The sequence below is a fragment of the Hippopotamus amphibius genome, chromosome 16 (assembly GCF_030028045.1).
Source record: "Hippopotamus amphibius kiboko isolate mHipAmp2 chromosome 16, mHipAmp2.hap2, whole genome shotgun sequence".
Taxonomy (NCBI): Eukaryota; Metazoa; Chordata; class Mammalia; order Artiodactyla; family Hippopotamidae; genus Hippopotamus; species Hippopotamus amphibius.
The window spans coordinates 34565539-34588458 of NC_080201.1; the positions used below are offsets into that span (position 1 = coordinate 34565539).

The window sequence follows — 22920 nt, forward strand, 5'->3', positions numbered from 1 at the left end:
TGCGGCTCCTTTTCTGAAAGTCAAAAATCTTGGAGAGTGAAGCATGGTAGGGACAGACTTTATGACAAGCTCATGAAGTCATGTCTACCCAGCCAGTCCCTCCTTAACCCTGTGATTAATTTGCTGTTAACCACAGGGACGTTGTGTCTTAATACTCTCAAAGCAAAGCACAATACCCACCACCCAAGACCTGGTCCCGCCAGGTGGGCCCTGGAGCCACTCCCTAGCTGGGGCTCAGGGGCCAGAAAGGACTCTGCTGAGATCGGGAAACTCCTTCAAGCAGCCATCATGAACAGGTGAGCTGTTGCCTGTGGCCTGCCCATGGCCAGGCAGGAGGCACAGTTTATAAAATAAAGGAAGGGGTGTCCTAAGATCAGAATGTAAAAGCGCTCACAACTAACCCAAACTAACCCCAAGGCACCTGGACACACCACTGAAACCGCCTCAGCTTTAGTTTGCCCATCTGGAAATGGAAAAGTATCACTCTAGGAAACTCATGAGGGAACAAAGATGTTCTCTCTGAACTTCTTCAGCCAAGCCCCTTCCAGATGCTGTCTTGGACCCCAGAGAGATGGAGTGGGTTCCTTGGGAATCTCCGAGAACATATCAGCAGAGAGATGGAGTGGGTTCCCTGGGAATCTTCGAGAACATATCAGCAGCTCCAGAGGCCTTATCAGACTACTGAGTATGTTTACTGAGTGCTTACTGCATGCTAAGCCTTAAATCACAATATGCGTTATTTCATTTAATCCTTGAAACGACTCCAAGAGACAGATACTTTTTTTTACAGGTAAGGAAATTAAAGCCCAAACTGCATACAGCTCAGTACAAACCCAGATCCGAAGCCCAGGTCCAAAGCTCTGTGACCCCTGGAACAGAGAAGACCCACATAGGAAAAAAAAAAAAGTTAAATAATGAGGTTTTAAAAATATCCATACAAACTGAGGCAGAGGTCCTTAACCTGGGGGCCCTGAAATTGGGGGTAAAGGTGTAAGAACATTTATTTGAGGAGAAAGACACCATCCAACACAGCAGATTCCCAAAAGGGTCTTATTATCTGCCCTCTAAGGGTTAAGAATCACCTATGACCATCACGAAGAGGCCAGAAGCTTGAAAGGAAAGCTGTGACCCATGTGGGCTGCGTGGAGGAGGCAGCAAATCACCCAGGTTCTTCCAAGATCCAATGGTAAGGAGTGGTTCTCCCCGGAGAGTCAGTTAATTGTCAGCCTGCTTTGTCCCCACCCACGCTCGCCAGCTGCTGACTGGAGCTGTGGTCAGTGAGTCTTCCAACAGCAAACAGATGTTAGTTCTGTCCACCCAGTGTGCATTCTGTAGGCTTCTCCTCACAGGTGGTTTTTCTTTAGGGAACCACCCACTCCCTCCTTCCTAGGCCTTGAGGTTTGGGGGAAGGCTGATCTCAGTCCCCCCGCTCCCCGAAGGTGGCCACATGACCCAGAACCAGCAGAGGCAGAGGGTTTGGTTCTGGGATGGACATGTGACTCAAGTCAAAACAATGGGAGCCAGACTGAGCTCTGGCTGAAACTCTCTCCTCTAGTTGGAGATGGAAGCCCAGACCACTAGGAGCCAAACTGCCACTACCTGGGGAGAGTCTGCCCAAGAAGTAAGCCGACCTAAAAGAAACCAGAGCTGAGGACAGAGGCTGCCTCCCTGGAACAGGCATGGAGCTCTAGGACCTAGCTCTCTACCTGAATCCAACTCACCGTCCCAACTTCCCCGTTACACAGGCCAGTAACGTGCTTCTGTACGAAACAGCTGAGATGGGCTTAAAAACCAAAGGATCCTGACTCATCTACACAGAGAAAAGTCACTCTTACTTAACCACAAACCCCCCTGAAGCTGCCGCCCTCTTGGATTTTGAAGACCCTGGCCTGGGGGAGAAACTCTGGCTTTGCTAGAAAAGAAGTAGTACCACATCTAGAGATCACATCGGGGTGTGCAGTGTGTGTGACGGGGCAGGGGTGTGTGTGCAGAAGCACAGCTACAGAAATGCACCACATTGATCTAATAGTCTCCTTTAGACTATAGGCACAAGCCCATAAACAACCTAGATGCCCAACAGGAGGGAATCAGTGCAATGAAGTAAGGTCCGTCCCTACAATGGAAGGTTTGAGAGCCATGAAGAACAATAAGACTGAAAGCAATTAGATTACACGCACTGATATGGAATGATTTCCAAGATACACTGTTAAGTTTAAAAGGCAGGCAAGGTGCAGAATGAGGTTATAACACGCAACTTAGGTTAAAAGAAAATAAAGTCTCTATCATTTTCTTTTATGAATCCCCGCCTTAAATGAATTTTTCAATTGACCAACAAATACCAATGCTTCCCAGTCTTAGTGGCCAAGAGGACCTCTTACTGTCTGTGCAGGGATAAGGGTGCTCACAGAGCACAGCTAGAAGCGCTTCCAGGAACCAGAAAAAGCAGATGCCTCGGGAGAGGGGCTGGGAGGCCAGTGGTATTGGCAGAAGTGGGGAGGAGGCTTCCTTTTTATTATATACCCTTTAGTACTGTTCCGAATTTTTTTTCTTTTGTTTTTTACCATGTGCATGATTTCATTTCCCAACAGAAAACTGGTGAGGCCCCTTTCTGAAGAGTAAGGGAGATGTAAGCAGAGGCACACTTCAGAGGCCAAAAAGAGGTGGGGGTTTGGAGGGACAGGACTTCCAGAGGCTATGTGCCCTCTGGCCAAGCTGCTAGGGCCCTCTGAGCCTCAGCCACCAGGCAAATGTTCCTGTAGCACCTGCCACGTGCCAAGTGTGCAAAAGGCCCTGAGGACACACTGGTCAGACACACACAACCTACCCCATGGACTCTGCAGTCTGGCCTCAGTTTCCCCAGAGTATCAATACTGATCCTGGCCAGGTTTCTGCAAATATTAAATACCTGGCAAATCACTGTGAGGATGGCTTTGCAAACCATAAAGCTCAGGATGAATGCTGGCTCCTGCCCCTGGGGAAGAGCTGGCCCCACTCAGTGCTGAGCCCCAGCCCATGAACAGGTTCTGCCTTCCAGCTCTTCAGACCAGGGCCAAGGGGACAAGTCCTCACCCATGAATCCCAGAAGCACATGCCAAGCACGCCCTCCAAGGTTGAGAAGGCTAAGAAGGTCCCAATTTATGACACCAGGAGGAGGTGCCCCAATCCACCCACCTGGGAGGCCCACTGTTCTCCCTGTCACTGCCCACACGAGTGGCCAGCCTGGGCCTCCTCCCTCCAAGCTTGAGGGAAGCTATGCCTCCCAGGAGCAGGGTCTAGAGGCCCCAAGGAGGGTTCCACCAGGGCTTCCTGGGGGCGGAGCTCTCCTCCCATCATCACCTGCGGCAAACAGCCCCTTCCGCGCCCCCTCAGGATGGGGTGAGCCTGACGCAGGGCAGCCCTACATCTTCTCCACTGGTCCAGAGCTGTGCTACCCAGGCAGAAGCTGCTAGCCCCACGTGGGTATTTAAATTTACATTTAAATGAACTCAAATACAATGTACTTAAAATTCAGTTCCTCAGTCCCAGCAGCCACATTCCAAGAGCTCCACCGCCACAGGCGGTTAATGGCTCCCATATTGGGCAGTGCAAACATAGACCATTTCCATCATCATAGAAAGCTCTAGTTCCCCTTTAGATACCCTTTTAACATCTCCTTCCTTCCAGTTATAAAAGAAGCAGCCTGGCCGGTCTTAAAAAAGAGGCCAGGTATCAATAACTGTCAGCAAAGTTCTAGATCCACTTACAGGGTAGGGATCCACGGCCATGGGGAACTGCACAGGAGACAGAATCACTGACTGAGAGCGGGTCAAGGGTCAGGAACTGCGCTGCCTTCTCCACGGGACCACACACTTGATCCCCTCCCTGCTCCAGATGGAAAGCGTCATCCCTACCTCCACCCCACCCCACCCTGCTCCTTCCCCCCAACGCCTCTCCTACAGGGTCCAGGCACCCAGCACGGAGAGGCTCCGATTCAGGGGGCTGGGGCGGGCAGGGGGTGCAGCGCAGCCCTAGGTGTTTGCGTTTTAAACAGCACTCGGAACGTCAGATGTAGGTGGTCCTCGGGCCATACCCTGAAGCCATCCCAACCCCACATCCCCTTCCAGCTACCAGCTTCTCTCTCCACCCCTTCCAGAAAAGCTTGTCCCTAGAGCTGCCTACCCATGCTATTTTCTCATTTCTCGTTCTCTTTTACAACGTATTGGCTCTTTGAAAAATGCAAAGGTGTTACGTGCTCATTGAGGAAAAAAAAATGTCAAACAATGTAGAAATATATAATGTGAAAAGTGAAGTTCCTCTCTCCTCACCACCTCCCACCAGTCCACTCAGGGAAACAGACTTTGACAGTGTATTATTCCAGATCTTTCCATGTGCACCTGCAAATATATACAGCCATGGGCCTGAACAGACTTTTGTATAGTGCAAAAAACAGGGCCACATTATACTGACGTTTTGCTCTTGCTTCGCTCATTCGACAGTATCTCAGGGCCTCCTTCTTATCAGCCTGTGGCCGTCACTCAACCTGGTCTTACTGGTTGCAGAGAAATCCACAGGATGGCTACACCAGTGCTTATTAGCCTGTCTCCTGGTGATGGACATTTGAGGTGTTACAAATTTTTCTTCTTCCAAATAGTAGCCATGGGTGTTCTTGCAAGTATGTGCATCTGCTCCCGTGTTAACTGTTCCCCAGTCCCTTCAGGACCCATGCCAGTCTCACCTCTGCTGCCAAGCCATCACAACAGCTCCTGCCAAACCGGATTGTGACCACCAGGACCCGAAATCCAATGGACAACTTAGAGTCCTTTTCCTTACTCAGTCTCTCAGCAGTTTCCCTCCGGGAGACCACATCCTCTCTGGCAGACTACTTTGATGGCCCCCAATCAATCACACCTCCCAGCAGGTATGCCCCTGTGTAATCCCTTCCCCTAAACCTGAGCTGGACCGGTGACTTGCTTTAACAAAGAGAATGTGGCATTGCCAATTCCAGGCCTAAACCTAAAGAAAGCCTGGTATTTTTCACTTTTGCACTCTTGGGAAGCCAGCCACCATGTAAGAAGTCTGATTATCCGGAGACCACCATACTCTGAGCAAGCCCAAGCTAACCAGTGTTGAGGCCACCAGGAAGAGAACTGAGGCCCCAGACATATAAGCCAGGGAGATCTGTGGCAGGTGGGCCCCTCACTGTTTAAGCCAACCCAACTATTCCACATGGGGCTGGAGATAAATTGCCTCAGCCAAGCCCTGCTCAAATTGTACAGGCTTAAGCAGATCATAAAATGATCAAGACATTGAGTTTTGGAATAATTTGTTGCACAGAGGAAGATAACCTAGACATCTACCTTGTCTTTACTACATTTTGAGAGGAGGAAGCAAAGGCCAGGAGAGGTCACAGTAGATACCTAATAGCTAAGCTGGGGCCACCCCCAGGTTCAGGATTCCCAAAACAACATTCTGTCCAGAAGGATTCAGTTGCCAGGATGCAGCTGCTTCTTCTCACGCTCAGAGGCTGGTTTCTAAGGTGAGAGGACATGGGGGTCCCCAAGGGCCCTCTTCATGCCCTAAGCAAAGGGAGTGGGTGAACAAGACAGCAACCACGACAATCCTGGTAGAATTTGCTCTAACCAAAAAGTCAACAAATCAAAAGGCCCTGAAGCCAAGAAAGAAAACTGTGGCACAGAGAGATTAGGGAACTTGCCCAAGGTCACACAGCTAGTTAAGAAGCAGAGCTAGATCCTGAAACCAAGCATTCAGACTCAGAGGCTAGACCAGTGACCAAACACCAGTGTTTTCTGACACTTTGATACTGACCCACAGTAAGAATTGTTTTATAATGGGCCTCTGTATATATGGGTTTGGGTATAGATGTGCCTTTAGATATACACATATCTATCTATAAATAGATCTATTTATCTGTATGGATACCCATATCTATACGTCCATATCTATCTATCAGTCATCTATAAGCATGGCTATCCATGCCTATAAACTAAACAGAAAATTATACAAAGCAACATTTACTATTACAATATAGGATATTCTCTCAGATTTTTATTTTTGCCTATTTAATTTTTTTAATGCTGGTCACTACATGGATTTCATAAGCCACGATTGGGGTTATAACATACAGTTTAAGCAAAAAAACAAAAACCTCACCTAAAATGATTTAAGATAGCTCTAAAATAGGACTGATCTGAATTTGAATTTTGCTAGAGCAAGATGCCACTTCCAAGTCAAGTGACTTTAGGCAGGAAGGTAGATTTCTTTAAAGCCTCAGTTTCCTAAGCAGTAAAATGGGTATAATAATAGTACCTGTCTCATAATGATGCTGTGAGAACTGAATGGTAGGGACAGCCCTCAGCCCAGGGCCTGACATACAGCAGACACTTAAAGCTGCACCCATGGTTCAGCACAGGGCTCTGCATACAGAGGGCACTTAATAGCCACACTGAAGCTGCAGCCACAAGACACCGAGAAAGGCAGCACATACGTAAAGCTGACCAGGGCAGGGGCCTCCTTGGGATTTCTAGGGCAGGGGAGCAAGAAAAGTGCCCCCAGCGCCCACTGAAAAGGCAACCTCGTTTCTGGTTTGTAGTAGTTTTCCGACATCTTCTTTTTGCTTTTGAAGTCTACTTAGATCACCGGGGGAAAGAAGGATAAAACAAGATCATAGTCAAAAACTGCCCTGTCACAAGGGTCCCTCTGGAAGCCAGGCCTGGAGTGGCCTCAGCACCCTGAAGGAGCACTCCCAAACCTACTCAGTGGAGCCCCAGTCAGCCAAAGCCTCCACGAGAGGGGCCCACCAGCCTGCGCAGATTCTGGAGTTAGAGACACACCCTGGGCCTGAGCCCATTTGGGAGGTTCTGGTCTTCCCCAGCCTCACCTGTAGCCTGAGGGTGGCCAGGCCCATCCTGCTAACAGGGGCCTTTTATGCTCTACCCCACCCACTCCAGGGCCCCAGCTCTGTACTCAAACTCAAGGCCAGGGGCTTGGGCAGCGCACGGCCGACCAGCCAATCAGCTCCGGGTCACACTACTTCATGGGACCAGGAGGTTCTCCCCCACCTCCCACCCAGCCAGAAAGGAGAGAAGCTAGAGTGATCAGACATCAATAAAACATAAAACCATGGAAGATCTGCAGCAGGCAGACAAAGAATCAAAACAGGTTACAACATGTATAGCATCCCACCCCGCAGCCCTCAAGCTCTACCCACCCCCTGTGCTGGACCACATATTTCTGCCTGAACATCTCAGAGGCTGGATTCTGTCCTAAGCCAGACACCCAGAAGCGGACTGAAGACTCTCTACCAGCCAATCGTGCCTCCTGGCCTTTGCACTTCCCAAACCCTTTGTCTGAGATGCTTCCACTAAACCTTTCATCACCTAGCTATTTATTCTTTGGGCCTCAGCAACTTAACTCCCCAGTCCGGAGTGGAACCCTCCCCATTCTCTCTCACCATGCCCCGTTCTTTCCCTTCATCACAGTTAGCGCACATCAGGGTGAGCATCAGCTAACCACACCGGCAAGCTGCAAGGGGAGGGGTGACGGCTGCTTTCTTCTCCCTGATTGGCCAGAAAACGAACAACTCCGCGAGGTAGGAACTATGACTATCCATTCCACCAGATGGAGAGCTGAGGATCAGTGATGAGACTTCACGTGGCCCCAGGCCACTCGGCTGGGGAGAGGGGCAGCTGGAACTTGGACCCAGGAAGTCTGATTCTGAAAGCTCTAAACACCCTCCTACGTGCACACGCTGGGCCTCAGTATAAAGTGGCCCAAACCACACCTACACGGCACGTACCTCATCTGTCCTCCCACCCTGCTCCCCGCCAACTGAAACATACTATCCATGACTCCCCAGTGCCCAGCCTCAGCTTGGGCTGTACCCTCCGCCTTGGAGGCAGCCTGAATCTGCTCTCCCTGCCTGGGCTTAGGACTTAACTTGGTGAGCTGGTCTCCTCATCCGTACCCCGGGAAATAATACATGTAAAGAATGCATGCAAAGCATTAGGCATCTTTAATATTCACTTGCATATATTATGATCACTAACATATTCACACCCCACCAAAATCTCATAGGTCTAAATCACCAATCAAAAGCCAGGCCAAATCCAGCAGTCTGGGTCCACCCAAAAAAGTGTTTTTGAAAAATTTTATGTATTTGATGATAATTTTTTAAATTAGAAAAATGTCACATAAAAATCCAGATGGTTGGATTCTCTTAACGATCAGAAGATGTGGCAACATCACGGCCCCATTCTCACGTGGCCACAGTTGGCTGGGGCTGAGGGGGGCTGCTCCCTCGACACAGGACATGTGCTCCCTAGGGCACCCTAGTCCCCCCACCTGCCAGGTGTCTCCCACCCAGCCTGCTGCGTTCATGAATATGACTTCTCTGGTCCCTGGAGGTCCTTTAGATTCTGACCCCTGGTCTCAGTCTTACCATCCTTAGAGCCCTACTGACATGCCACCTCCTTCAAAAACACCTCCCCAAATCTCCATAACCCTGTGTCTCTTCCTGGCTTTACAGCTGTAAGAATGAACTTGTACTGAGCACTTACTACACTTACTATGCATCCGACATTACAACTGTTTTACAATTCTACAACTGTCCTGTGACACAGGTACGATTATCATCCCCGCTTTACAGATAAGGAAACACAAGCACAGAGTTGATTATTCTATTGCCATCCCCACCCCATTCATTCCCCCACGGTCTCTGTACCCCCAGGAAGCTGACACTGGGGCTTCCTGGCCTCTGGCTTCTGAATTCAGCCAATGGGAGGCCCCGGCAGGAACCAGGAGGATGCGAGGAGATGGAAGTTGGGATATTTCTTCTCCCCTCCCTCATTGCTTCTGTACCATTTCTCTGACTGTAGTTAATCCTCCATCTTTATAGCTTCTGCCTCGTCTCCACCCGTCTCCAGCTGCAGTTCCTACAGGAATCCAATCCAAAATATCCGACATTTCCTCCCCTGGCCCTTTCTGCCCTAGGGGTGCTAATAGCTTCCCACTGTTGCCAGGGACATTCAGTCCCTGGGTACCTCAACGCCCCATGAACATTCCCTAAACCCTGCCCATACCTCCAGAAGCTAGTTTCATTTAAACTCTCTGGAATGTATCTGTTTCCCACCAGACGCCTAGCTGACAGAGGTTCAACACTCTGCCCAAGGTCCCACTGTTAGAAAATGGTGCAATAGGATCTGAACCCAAGACATCAGGCTCCAAAGTCCTCACTCTTTAACCACCACCCTATACCGCCTGATGTCCTAATCTCCTTCTCCTGGTCCTTCACATGCCTATGGCCTCCTGGGTGACCCTCAAGAACCAAGCACTGTGCCTGGACCAATATAGACCTTCCAGAATCTCTTGCTGATCCCACAGAATACAGTTACTTGATTCCTCTTATCCTCCAAAGTATTTTTACAAGGGAGAGCCCATCCCCACATTCCTTCCTCCCCCAGATCACAGGGCTCACCTCTGGCTTGCTGGCCCCTCACACAGGGCCCCTCACACGCTTGTCTCCCCTCTGGACAAAGACCAAGCTCCATAACATGCTTGAGAAGGCCCCCAGGCCCAGGCTGTGACCTCTTTTCAGCCAACTGAACTTCAATCAGCATCTGAAATGAACCACCCTCTTCACTACAGGGCTTTCTCACATGTGGCCGTCTGTCCAGCAAACACTCATATGGCTGTTACGTGTCCTCTCCCCTTGCCTTGCTCACCACCACCCCTTTCCCCAGGCCTCTTTGGGCTTAAATCAGCTCCTCTGACACTACCTCTGACCCTGGACCAGTTGGCAGGGGACTCCCTGCTCTAGACTCTCAGAGCCCCCAAGGCAACCTCTTACATTCCCTGAACACTGTCTTCATTATTCAGGAGCTACCTTCCCAAACCATAAGCCAATCAAAACATGAATATCAACACAAAGTAAAATATTAGCAAATCAAATATAGCAATATTTTAAAGCAGCAGTCTATCAAGGAAAAGAAGGATTTAGTTTAGGAGTGCAAAGAAAGATGAACACTAGGAAATCTAGCTATATAAATCACACAGCATATTAGCAAAGAATCACCAGCTCCAACACCCCAACAGCATTTGATAAAATTCAATAATGATTCTTGGTTTTAAAAATCCTAGCAAGCCAGGAGATGAAGAAAGCTTTACTAACTAGATAAACAATGAACACCATGCTTAATTGTTATTAATCAGTTGAGGAGATTCTAACCAATGCAATAAGATAAGAAAAATAGATGAGAGGCAAAGATGAAAGTTTAGTTCCACTAAACACTTAAGTTCTGTGAGGCAGGAACTATGTTCTATTCCTCATGGTTTCTACAACATCCTAACCATACTCAAATATCTGTGAAATGAACAGCCACCCAGATTAGGTCTGATTCCTATTAAATGTTCTCACAGCACCCAGCACTTCTCCTCTGAGGCATAAATCACAACGTAAGCTGTGTAATTTATTTTCAAAAATACTTATCTTTTCCTACTAGAGTGTAAAGTCCATGAAAACAAGGACATGCTCTACTGACAGTGCAAATGTATACCTGGCCTCAAGTAAGTACTCAATTTCTATTGCACAAATGCATGAATGACTTGAATAGAATGCATTCAATACAGAGTTTCTAAATTATAATAAATGATTTTATCTCATTTCTCACCCGGAAGATCCGAGGCCCAGAGAAGGGAGGGATCCTTCAGCTGCTGCCACACCACTGTAAAGCCCACCCAGTACCCTGGGGTCCTCTGAAAGGTGTCAGCCACACACAGACTGCAGCCCACATGGCTCAACAAGAAGGGAAAGTGAAGCCCGGAGCAACTCCTCGGAGCCCTCTAAACAAACACACCTCAGTGGGCAGAGCCGCCTGGTGAGAGCTCCTACGTGCCACCCTTCTGGGGTAAAGGATGATTTCAGTGGAGGGAGCTGAGGCTTCCCTCGTGAAGCCCCATGACGGGTACCCACATGGATAAACAGCCCCCTCTCCTTTCCTGGGAAGTTATCAAAGAATTACTTATGTCTCTGGAAATGCTTGTTTGGAAAAGGTTCTCCACCCCACCTGGGCTTGGCAGGAGCAGCAGCATCACCAAGCCTGCCCTTCGGGGAGTGATCAGGCTTTTCCTCCAGCTCCTGAAGGAACTCGGCCATTCTTCACGCACAGAGTCTGAAGCCAGCCATAAAGAAGCAGGCAGCTTCCCAGGATAAACGGAGCACAGTGACATCAAAGACTGCCTTCCAGATTAAACAACTGAGGCCTTCAGCTCTCTCTGGCGTTTCTTCCAGGATATTCTGGGCTTCTGCCTCAGTTCTCCCTCGGACGGAATGGCAGATATTTTGTTTGTGAGAGTTTGAATTTTTTCCTTCCTCGGGGAGGTGGGGGAGGGAGGAGGCAAGAGGAAGGGAGGGGGAGAGAGAGTGAGAGGAAGAGAAAGAATGTCTGTGAGAGACAAGAGCCACAAAAAGAACATGTGTGAGTGGAAAAGAGAGCAGGAAGTCAGGGAGGCAGCCGGAAGTGCCTGCTTTGGAATCCAACGAGCGACCTAAAAATTCCAAAGCTGTGAACCTACAGCCAGTGAGTAAGGCTGCAAGAACCCCCCCCCCCCACCCCGAGCAAGGAGGACTGAGGGGTCCCTGACTCCCCAGTGCCTGCAGCTCTCTTCGTGGGCCCCCGCCTCTTGCCCGGAGGGTCACGCTGCATGCCCCTTCTTCAGAAGGCTCTGGTAAACTGAGGCAGGAGACGCTCTTCCCTAAGGCACAGGCTCACAGCAGTTCTGGGGCAGAATGGGCTCTCTCTGGGACTGGCTTGTCACTCACTGCCACTTGCCCCATGGCTCTCGCGGTGCCTCCCTCGGCCAATCCCGCCTCTCAGGCTGCCCCACCCCACCATGGCTGGGCTTCTGACCGTCCTCCCCCACAGGGCAGGAGGGGCCACCACTCCACCCAGACAGCCGGGGTAACGCCCCCAAGTCCCTGTGCACGACACTGCTTGTGAATCAGCTCTGCAGAACACACTGAGGCTGGGGCGGCAGGCTGGCTGCCCGCCTGGTTCCACCCCACCCACCTGTCCAGAGGGATGGGTGGCTCGCACGTGCTGCGAGAACTAACATGGGGGGGCTTTGCAGAAAACATGAGCACCAGAGAGTGCCAGGCCCCACAGGCTGCAGAGCCACTTGGAGCCCCCAGTCCCCTCCCAAGGGCCCAACCCAACCTACCACGCATGGACCACGGACCGTCGTGCTCCAGGCGCCTCCCCCAGCTCCCCCTCTGCACAAACCCATCCCTGCCTCCCACACTTTCTTCCTCCGTCTCAGCTTCTCCGAGTGGTAGGGTTAGGCATAGTCCCAGTGTGAACACGCTTATTCGTTGTCTCCTTTATTAGACTGGAAGCTATAGGAGGACAGGCACCACAGCTCTGTGATTTGCCGCTGTAGCCTCAATGCCCAGCACAGCTAGGGAATTCATAATTAATAACGATTCACATTGATCATGATTAATTAATAGCTGAGTGCCTGAAAGAAAAGGCCTAATTCCACTCTTCCATTTATTCCTGCTTCCAGCTCCACCGAACTAGGGAAGAGAATCTGGGGGAGGAAGAGGCAAGAATGGGACCTGATTTATCTCCATTCCTTCCTTCCTTCCTTCCTTCCTTCTTTCCTTCCTTCCTTCCCTCATTTAGCAAATATATCCTGAGAGCCCACCATACGCCCTCGGGCTGCCACAAGGAAGACGGATTCCTCGGAAGGTGATTCTTCCATGGCTGACAGCAGCCTTGCTGCTTTAAGCTCTCAGGGGGACCGTCTGGCCCCTGAGCCCAGCGCCCAAGCTCCCCAGCACGAGGGGGGTATGCCCTGTCCGTCTATCACCCACATCATTGCCGCCTCACTTCTGACACCCCCACTGGGTGAGGGGCTGGAGCTCTAGGAGCCTGTGGGACATGCTGAGGTTGTTTCAGCTTGGGCGTCCTCCTTGGTGGATGACAGCTGGTACAGTTTGTACCCTCTACATGCGCATGTAGAGAGTCTGTTCCTGAGGCCAAGGGAAGAGAACACGTGCAGCCTGACCCGAGGCACCAGTGCCCTTCTCAAAGAAGACAAGTTTCACGGGGAGGACAAGACACTCCTCAGAGTCTCTCCCAGAGACCCCATCACAGGGATGCATTAAAGCACCCAGAGTGCACCGTTGCCCAGCTCCCACCATCCTGAGGGACCCGGACTTACTGGAAACCAGAAGCGCCACCTGGCCCTCTGCCCCGCTCCAGCTTGCTGGGCTCTGCTCCCTGTTCCCCAGGGGCCCAGAAAGCTGCCCGGCAGGGCTATGAAGCGGGCCTGGGTGCCACGGGCAGAGAGCACCCTCCGTGGAGAACTCAAAGCCAGTGAGTGGAGGTCCAAACGCCTCCACTAGCCTCAAAGCAAATCATCTCTTAATTCCGAAACACCAAATATTTAATGTATGCTTTACCTCAAATGTCAAGTCCACCTCCCGGCACATAGCTTTGAAACCACGTAAGGAGGCCTAACACTTTCCATATGGTGAAGACATGGGGCCTTTTAATTGTGCCAACTGGTATCATTCAAGGGTAATTCCCCTGGAATCCGGCACTCAGGCAGCAGCTGGGCTGGCCTCCAATCTCATCACCCAGCCCCACACATCCCTGCGGGCTCCAACCCGGCCTCCCAATCTGCCCCAAATACCAAAATGCACTAGGTGCCCCCGAATCAAATTACCAAACCGCCTGGCAGCCACCTTTGCTCCAGAGGCAGGTTTGCCTGCACAGAAGCTCTTAGCCTGTTTCTTCAGGCGGCTCTGCTGTAAAAGAACAAAAGGGCCAAACTGGGGGGTGGGGGAGGGGATGGTCTTATATCCAGTTGTACACATTCATATAAACACACACACACACACACGCAGATTCTGCTTCTCCTATCAATATCTCTATGTCCATTATGGTACTCCAGCCATCTACTAAAGCTTGTTCATTTCACGCATTATATTTTCCAGAGCCAACACTTCCAATTGGTTTTCTTTTGTAACTGCCTGTTGCTGCTTCGTGTTTCTAATATCATCCTTTATCACTGAGATTATTATGCTTCTTTTAATTTCTAATTGTTTAGCACACTGTTGTCGTGTCACAAACTGTTCACGTGTCATTCATCTTCTGTAGTACTTGTACAGCTCACATCTCTCATTATTTTTCTCCTCTGAGCTCATATTCCCTTGAAGTTCATCATGTACCCACCGAAAGGGCAGAAGCCTTAGGCTGTGTCCCTCCAAGTGAGGCGACAGAGTATGGGGGAGGGGGAGCCTCTGCTTTCATAATCTGGGCCCCCATCTCCACCCCTCCCAGGGCTTCAGGAACTTCCCTGCCAGTTGCTTTCTCCCCAGGTTCTACTCTCAATGAAGAGTTATCTGCCAGAAGCCTGCCAGGGATGAGCATGGTATTACACCCATTTTGCAGAGGAGCTAATTAAGGTAGACAAAGGTAAAATGGCTTATACAAGGTGACAAGCTCTTGTGGCCAAGACCGACATCATTTATTTTTGTATCTGGGAGGGCAGGCATGGGTTAATTGCTGGTGAGGTCACCCTCTCATATCCCAGGATCTTGCATGAAACTCAGACCCACCTTAAACATTTATTAAGCTACTCAGACCCCCTCAGGGAGCAAGACGGCAAGCAGGGGCCCCTCGTGCTTCTGCCTGCCCCACAACCTGCCTCATCCCAAAGTATCCAGCAGCCAACCAGGGTGCCACCTCTTAGGAAGGAGTAAGTGTGACCCCCTCCAGGCAGATGCTCTGGTGCAGGACTTGACCACACATGGCTTCTGTTGTCCTAGAAAGTACTTCAGAAAGGGAGAAAACCAGAGTCCACACCAGCTGGCTGCCAACTTTACAGGGTTATGAGGAGGATTAAGGTACTGTAAGCAAAGTGCTTGACACACACAGGCGCTTAATAAATAGTAGTTATCATTGCAATAATAATAATGCTGGTTGGATGAGCCACGCATGTGTCCCCCACCGCTTTGGTGAAAGGCCGGGTGATACAGGGGAAACAGAGGCCATCCCCAGGCCGGGTCTGGGGCTGCTGGGGGGACCTCTGCCAGCCCTTGGAACTCAACACACTTTGGAGCCCACACCCTCCTACATCCTGATGAGATAATGGAGGAACCTGGAGCCACCCTTTCCGTGCCACTGGAAATCACGGAAATGAAACAGACTGAGGGTTGTCTACTGCTATCCTGTTCAGTATCTCAGCATTTCCCAAATTTGGGGCATTCCGTTCTCAGTCGCAGTTTTGACCAGTTGTACTTAATATTTTTCTCAGAATCGACTTTAGACTATCTCTTTCAACTTAGCTTCCTCCTAAGCAATAATATCCATGAAATCAAGGGTTTTTTGTCCCATTTATTTTTTTTTTCTGGTTAAAAAAAAAAATGTAACTATTAAGATAAAAACGATTCCCCCACATACCACCTGAAATCACCTCATAGGCCCCCACCGTGCAGTCCCACACCTTGGGCTCCCCCTGACTTCTCCCCAGGCCGTGCCCACGTCTGCAGGCTCAGGAGCCAGTCCAGAGGCGGTGGGAGCACAGGCACCCGGGTCCCAGTCACCAAGCACAACGCTCCAGGCAGCAGAGGCTCCCCCCTGAATACCCCTGGACGGCAGGGCCCACCCTCCACTCCCCAACATATGTCACACGGATGGCTCTGAGTCTCACATCTTCAAAAGTGCTTTGAACAAACACTAATGACCCTCAGCATTTCTCTGAGAGAGGGGCCTGGAAAGGAGGGGACAAGCACCATCCCATGCTGTCCTCAGCTGGGGAAAGAAACCAGGCAATAAAATTCCGTGACTTCACCAAAGCCACAGACTTAAGCTGGGGCCCCCTCCCCACCCCCCCTCATTTCCCCCAGTGGCAACTTTTACTGGCTCACATTCCTCTTGCTGGGAATACTACTATTTAATTAAAAACGACAGACTTTTGTTTTCCTCTCCTTCCTTCCTCCTCCCTCCCATCCTCCAGGACTGGATGCCAAGGAGACCCACCAAAAACATGCGGGTAACATTTGTTATGGCTTTGAAGATAAAAGTCAATTGAAGTAAGCCCTCGCTGTATTTCAAGTTTCCCCTAAAGCATGGAGCAAGCTGCCTGGCAGTTTAGGAAAGAAAAAAGAAGAAAAAAAAAAAGGGACTGCAAATAAATGTCATTCTGCAGGAATACTTTGTAAAAATAAACAGGCTGAAAAAACCCAAAACTTGATTAATGGAAATCCACTCCGTTGGCCTCTGTCTTAAGCTGCAAATGCATTTGTTCATATGGCTAAATCAGATCATTTTCATTGGGCTTTAAATAAATGAGGAGATCAGAAAGTAGAACTGGTGGGGGAAGAAAGGGAAGTTTGTAGTTCTGTTTTTAAAGGCCCCAACTGCGATGCCCCCGCCCACCAAGTTTTGGCCTTTCCTAAGGGAGAGCAGCTCTAATTCTAACCCAGCCAACAGATGAAGAGAAATGGAGAAGAGAAGGCCCCCAGCTCAGCAGTGGCAGTGGAGGAGGAGACAGGAGCTTCTTCCAGATGCAGGGCTTATTTCATACATGCGCAAGAGTTGACTTTATCCACAGGCTCACCTCCTGCAACCGACTGCACCCAGTTCAGGTCCCACCACCCAAATACACACACACACACACACAAGCACATACACACATAATCTGAAAACTCCACTGGCCCCTCCCCAGTGCTGGACAAGACCAAAGAACTAACCAGACCTGAGACTCAGTCTGTTCCCCTCTAAGTTAAAAAGAAAAAAAAAAAAAAAATTAAACGTCACATCAAAAAGTTGATTCATCCTTTGATCCTTGGCTTGCTCAAGTTCCACGCAGACCATCTGAAAGCCCTGTGCAGAGTTCTGGAGCCCATAGGACATCTGTGAACGCCAGTCCCAGGCCAGGAGCTGAGGCTGGACTCACTCACTTCCCTGTCACATCTACTGCTCCCCTAGGAACAACTCCAACCTCACGGACCCAATGGGTGAAGGCTGGGGGTGGGCCCGGGCTACAGCAGAATGAGGCCCTGACTCTCCTTGTGGGCCAAGCCAAGGGGTCTCCTGGATCTCAGTACCCCTCAAGTTCTGCCCCCCCAGATCATAGCCTGCTCTACTGGGGTTCCAGGGCAGATGGTACTGATAAATGTCACAGACGCTTGGAACACATTCGGAAGTCAGCACAGTCCTGTCTTCCACCCAGACACCCCCAGATGCCTTCCCTCTTCCCTAGCCCCAACTCCAAATCCACCTTTGAATGCTGGCCACAGAAACAAGGTAGAAGCTAGAGCAGGGCCCCAAATTCCTCCAGCACAGACAAGCTTCCCCATCAACTGGACCTGCACCGCCACATCACCTAGAACCTTTCCCCCCAGGCAGCCCTCTGTCCCCAACTGGACAGGAGGCTGTCGTGTCACCTGTGTCACCAATAAAGTTCCCCAAGGCAAGAGGTGTACAGGGTTATGTTGGCGGGGTAGGGGCAGCTAAGAAGGGATTTCTGGACTTAGAAGCTGTGCCAAGAGGCTGCTAAAAGTTGGCGTTAGGTGGGTATGGAGAACCATCTCTGAGGTCGAAAGGGAGGTAGGTGGGGACCGTACCCGCGTTCCTCTGCCAACGGTGCCCGCCGCCCGCAGCTGTCGGGGTCCGGAGCTGCCACCCGGGCAGCGCTGCCTCCCGATCCACTCCTCAATGCCTTTCCGAGCCCAGGCGGCGCTCACAGCGAAGCTGTCACCTGGGGCAGGGACGACACGAAGCCCCTGAGTCTGGCCCCTAGGCTGAAAGTTACCCGAGAGAGGAGGGAAAGAGTGGGCGAGGCAGAGGCAGCAGGGACCGAGAGGGTGCTGAGAGCCGCGCGCAACCCGAGATAGGGACGCAGGTAATCAGGATAAGGGGGTTCAGCGAAGCCCCAAGAGCAGGGACGCAGAGGGGAGCCAAGGGGGAAGCAGGACCCCAGGAGGACGCGTCTGGGGACCAGAAGAGCGAGCGCCAGAGGCCAGGGCTGCGGAGGGGAGGGATGAACACGGGACGAGGGGAAGGGGGGAACTGAGGGTCAGGAGAGGGGGCGCAGGAGCCAAGATCTCGGAAGAGCGGGCTGAGGGCCAGAAAGAGAAGGGGCAGGCTCTGGGAGAAGGGGCTTAGGAGTCTGAAAAGGGGGTGCAGTGAGCGCGGGGGTGGGGTACCGCAGGAGGAGGGACTGAGGGTCAGGAGAGAGAGCACAGGATAGCGGGGAGGGGTAGGTGGGACAGAGGAGGAGACACAAAGTCCGCTCCAAGGAGAGGGTCTGTGGGACCGGTGGCTGGAGGAGCGGCTGGGGGTGGCCCTGGTAATAAGATCCGCGGGCGAGGCCATTCCGCCGCCGTCCGCGGTGCTGCTCAGCCTATCCCCCGGTGCGTGCCCCGCGCGCCCTTACCTTCCGGGCTCTCCCTGCGCTTGCACACGGCGGCTGCAGGCACATCGCGCGCGGCGGCGGCGGCGGGAGCCGGAAAGAAAGAAGAGGCAGAGAGTTAGCAATCTCGAGGGCGAGCGCGGCGGGGGCCAGGGGGCCGGCGCGCGGGCGGGCGGGCGGGGACACTGACCCGGCTTGGAGTGAAGTTTCCCCATGCTGGGGGCGCGGCGGGCGGGGGCGTCCCTAAGCCATGCGCCCGGCCCTCGGGCCCCGCGGCTAGCCGCGCCTCGCCTCGCCTCGCTCTCCTCCTCCTGGAGCAGCCCCGGAGCAGAGCTGAGCCCGAGGCGGCGCCGGGACGCGCTCCTGCCGCCGTCGCCGCGGCCGCACTGAAGCCAGGGCGAGCCGAGCCCCCGGCCCGCCGCCGCGGCCCGCGCCTCCCCGCGCGCCCATTGGCCGGGCGCGGCGCATCAAAGGCGAGGCGGGAGGCGGAGGAGGCGGGCTGGGGGCGGGGCCGGAGGGCTGGGGGCGGGGCGTGGAGAGGCGCCGCGGGGCTGGACACAGCGCCCCCTCCAGGCTGCGGTCTCTGATCCGGGGCTGCGGACCCGGGGGGAGGGGAGGGGCGGGAGGAGCTCCAGCCAGTAGGAATATGGAGACAGACCGCCTCCTGGGTCCTGCCGGCTCTAGAATAAGCGCTCCCCTCGCTCACAGTGCTGTGCGTTCCCTCCGCTCTCATTTTTGCTGGAAGCGGACAGGAGGACTCAGCAGCTCCAATTTACAGGTGATGAAACTGAGGTCGGAGAGGAGATGCTGCCCGGAGCCCCTGCTGCTTTGCCCCTTTCCAGTCTTGCACGACTGGACTTTTGCAGAAAGTGTTCACTTATTAACCGCCCCGTGCCCACCCCCCTTCTCCCCTGACCCGCTAGGTTTTGATTTGGTTGTGCAGGAGAAACCCCCACTGCGCCTCCCGCCAGCTGTGGGCCCAGCCAGCTCCTGGCGGCTACAAGTGTCCGAAAGCCACGAGTTGCCAGCCAATCGCTCTGTCCCCTCATCCCGGGGCCAGTGGGTGCCCGCCGGGGGTCGGGGCGCTCTGCCAGCTGCGCGGCCCGGAAGGGGGTAACCGCTGGGTCTTTGATCTTCCTGGGTTTCCGCTCCCCGCTGCAGTTCGCCAGACCCAAGGGCTTGTTTGTTTTGTCTGGGGAGGTCTCTGCGGAGGGGAGGGCGACATCAAGGGGTTCCACTCCACCTTTGTGGTTCTCGGAGAGAACGCTGGCTCTGCTGGGGACGCTGTGGGCCTGTTAAGTTCTTCCTGGTATTCGGCAGCCTGGGCGTGGGAAAAGAAAACCCTGTGCTAGGAGTGAGGAGACAGGCTCTGCCCCTTGGACTGAATTCTCTGTGTGAGCCTCCGTTTTATGGTCTATAAAATGGAAGCTCATTTCTGCCCTTTTTGCCAACTCCTTAGAGGGGCACTGCCCAATAGAAAGATAACGTGAGCAACATATGTAAGTTCTGAATTTTCTAGTAACCACATTTTTTTTAAGTAAAAAGAAACAGATGAAACTAATTTTAATATATTTTACTTAATATATCAAAAATAGTTTAATTTCGAGACTTCCCTGGTGGTGCAGTGGTTAAGAATCTGCCTGCCAACACAGGGGACCTGGGTTCCAGCCCTGGTCCAGGAGGATCCCACATGCCAAGGAGCAACTAAGCCCATGAGCCACAACTACTGAGCCCACGTGCCACAACTACTGAAGCCCACGCCTAGAACCCGTGCTCCACCTCAAGAGAGGCCACCACAATGAGAAGTCTGTGCACCACAATGAAGAGTAGCCCCTGTTCGCCACAACTAGAGAAACCCAGAGCACAGCAAGGAAGACTCAATGCAGCCAACAAATGAATAAATTTATAAAAATATTTTAATTTCAACATATGATGAGATGTTGTATATTCTTTGTTTTGCACTTTTTAAAATCTGATGTGTATTTTACACTTAGAGCACATCTCAACCCAGACAAGCCACATTGCAAGTGATCAATGCCCATGGGTATTTGGACATCAAAACTCTGGAGGATCTACAGGTTTCAAAAGGATATTGGGAGTTGCATGATCCTCCGGTCATAAACCCTTCATCCAACAGTGTCTTACTTTCATCCTCCAAACTTTCTTTTTATACACCCTTTTGGGTAGAAATGAAGGCTAACCTTATAAGCAGGTACATTAATGCCCTTAGTAGGCTGGTTTCATTTGAGGAGTGCTGGGACCACCCAAAACATTATCACTGTCCATTTTATATTGCAGTTCTTTATCCAGTACCTACTATATGTCAGCCATTGCCCCAAGTCATGTATAGCTCTTATAACCACTGTCTGAGGCAGGCTTGTACTTATTCTCATAGGAGGGAATCTACGAGGCTCAGAGAGGTGAAGTCACTTGCCCAAGATCACACAGCTAGTCAGTGACCTGGTTAGGAACTGAACCTAAGCCTGTTGATTCCATTGCCCACGTTGTTTTTACTTCAGGGCTATCCCAACACTGTCCAAACTTAACATTCCACCATTAGAGAAAGACTCACCCATCAGGAATCAAATACTGATTCAGTGCCAGCTGTGTGACAAGCACTGTTTTAGGCACTTAAGATACATCAGTGAACAAAACAAACAATCCCTACTCTTATGGAGTTTGCGCTCTACTAGGAGGAAGACAGAGAAGAAAGAAACATAATGAATGGGCAAATAGTATTGTAAGTTAGAAGGCATCACCAGCTATAGCAGTGGTTCTCAACTGGGGGCAGTTTTGCACTTTGGGGGACATTTGGCAATATCTGAAGGTATCTAGCAAGTAGATGCTAAGGTTGCTGCTAAACATCCTACCATGCACAGGACAGCCACCCAAACAAAGAGTGATCCAGTCCCAAGTGTCAAGAGTGCCAAAGTGAGAACGCCTGAGCTGCAGGAAAATGGACAAGCAGAGCAGGATGACAGGGATCAGAAGTAGGAGGGAGGCGGGGGCTCTGTGGGTCTGAATTCCAGTGGGAGCTTTTCTACAGACCCCTGCAAAGGAAATGGAATTCGGATGCGGGGGGTGCTGTTTGTCTGTCTCACTCCCAGCCCCCACCGGTGCCAGGGTGCATCTAAATCAAAGCAAAACTCTGAGCAGTCTTTCTCACAGTGCTCAGAAAGTTGGTTACTTCCTTAAACTGGTCATGGCTTTCTTCTTGCATGAGAAAAAAGTATCCCCTCTTCCCCTTGGGAATTTCTTTTTACAGTTCAAAAAGAGATAAAAGCAAGAACTAAAACTCTGCAGTTACCAGTTCTGAGTCTTGGGGGACGTAATCCCAAATGTCCAGCCCAGACAAAAAGGCCCCCTCCACCTTCAGCCTGGCCCTTCCCAGCCCAGCAGGCGCCTGGGATTTCACTGCTATTGGAATCGTGACATCCCCACCCCCACCAACCTGGCCCTGGGGGGAGACACAGGAGAGATGAGCCTGGTGGTGAAACCTCAGCCTGTCTAGGGCTCTGAGGAGGGGCTCCCCAAGGGCCACCAGCCCACCACCCACCTGGGGTGGCTATTCGGCCTTTGCCGGCTTCCGGCCCCACGACTCACTGTCTTTTTATGCGTTTTAATAATTTATCTGGCCCGCTTCTTGGGCTGTATACTTACAGTGACACATCTTTTTCTTTGAAGATTTCCCATCCTTTGGGGGAGGAGAATGGGGAAGGAAGGCAAAGAAGAGATAAGAGAGAGAGATTATAACAGAAACGGGTTTCATGGGGCTTGAGATTTAGCAAGGCTGGTTTAGGTGAAATCTGTTAGATGTGGAGCTGGGAGATTTAAAAACACACACACACACACACATCATCCTGGTTGGCTGCCCCCCACTTGTCCCCAAGTTAATCCATCTGCTCTGGCCCTCTTCAGATGCCACTTCCTAGAGGAAGCCCTCCTTGACCTTCCTATCTGAAGAACCCTGACCACTCTGAAGAGCCAAGTTCCCCTCCCCTCTCCCTCCACTTGGCACTCCTTATTTTGTAAGGATGGCGCTACATTTCCCTCCTAGAGTCTGGGGTCCTCGAGTTGGGGTCTTGTCGGACTCGTATCTCTAGATACAGTACCGAGCACGCCCGCAGGAGGTGTTCTATACGAGACGAGAGGAACCGGCCCAGTTCCATCTCTACCCTGTCATAGGCTGTGGTCAATAAGACAGTGGGAGTGTTTCCGGGAATAGAATGTGGGATACACTGAGGAAAAAATGAATGCCTAAATCTTGCTGGTTTCCCCCTAGGTCCCTGCAGTTGCTTCATTCCACACTTCCCGGGTGAGTTTTGGTGTTGCTAAGTGCCAAACCTGGTTTGGGTGAGAAGAGGAGAGTTAACCTATCCTGCATGAAAAAGGCACAGGAACTTTGAAGATGGCAGCCAGGAAAGGGAAGGAAAGAGCATCGAGCACAGCAGTATGAGAAGAGAGTGACGCCTACAAGGGCCTATGAAGGGGCGATCCGGT

The 22920-nt window shown here is 51.5% G+C and overlaps 1 protein-coding gene across 1 annotated transcript in view; it reads right to left on the minus strand.

Annotated features, from left to right (window-relative positions):
- Positions 1 to 18849, minus strand: part of NKD1 (NKD inhibitor of WNT signaling pathway 1) — an 83922-nt gene extending 65073 nt beyond the window's left edge. Inside the window, exons 1-3 of the mRNA XM_057713573.1 lie at positions 18611 to 18849; positions 18445 to 18477; positions 17633 to 17766 (exon numbers count right to left, since the gene is read on the minus strand). Coding sequence (XP_057569556.1) covers positions 17633 to 17766; positions 18445 to 18477; positions 18611 to 18635 — 192 coding nt within the window. The 5' untranslated portion in view covers positions 18636 to 18849. The remainder of the gene's footprint in view (positions 1 to 17632; positions 17767 to 18444; positions 18478 to 18610) is intronic.
- Between the last annotated feature and the right edge of the window lie 4071 nt (positions 18850 to 22920).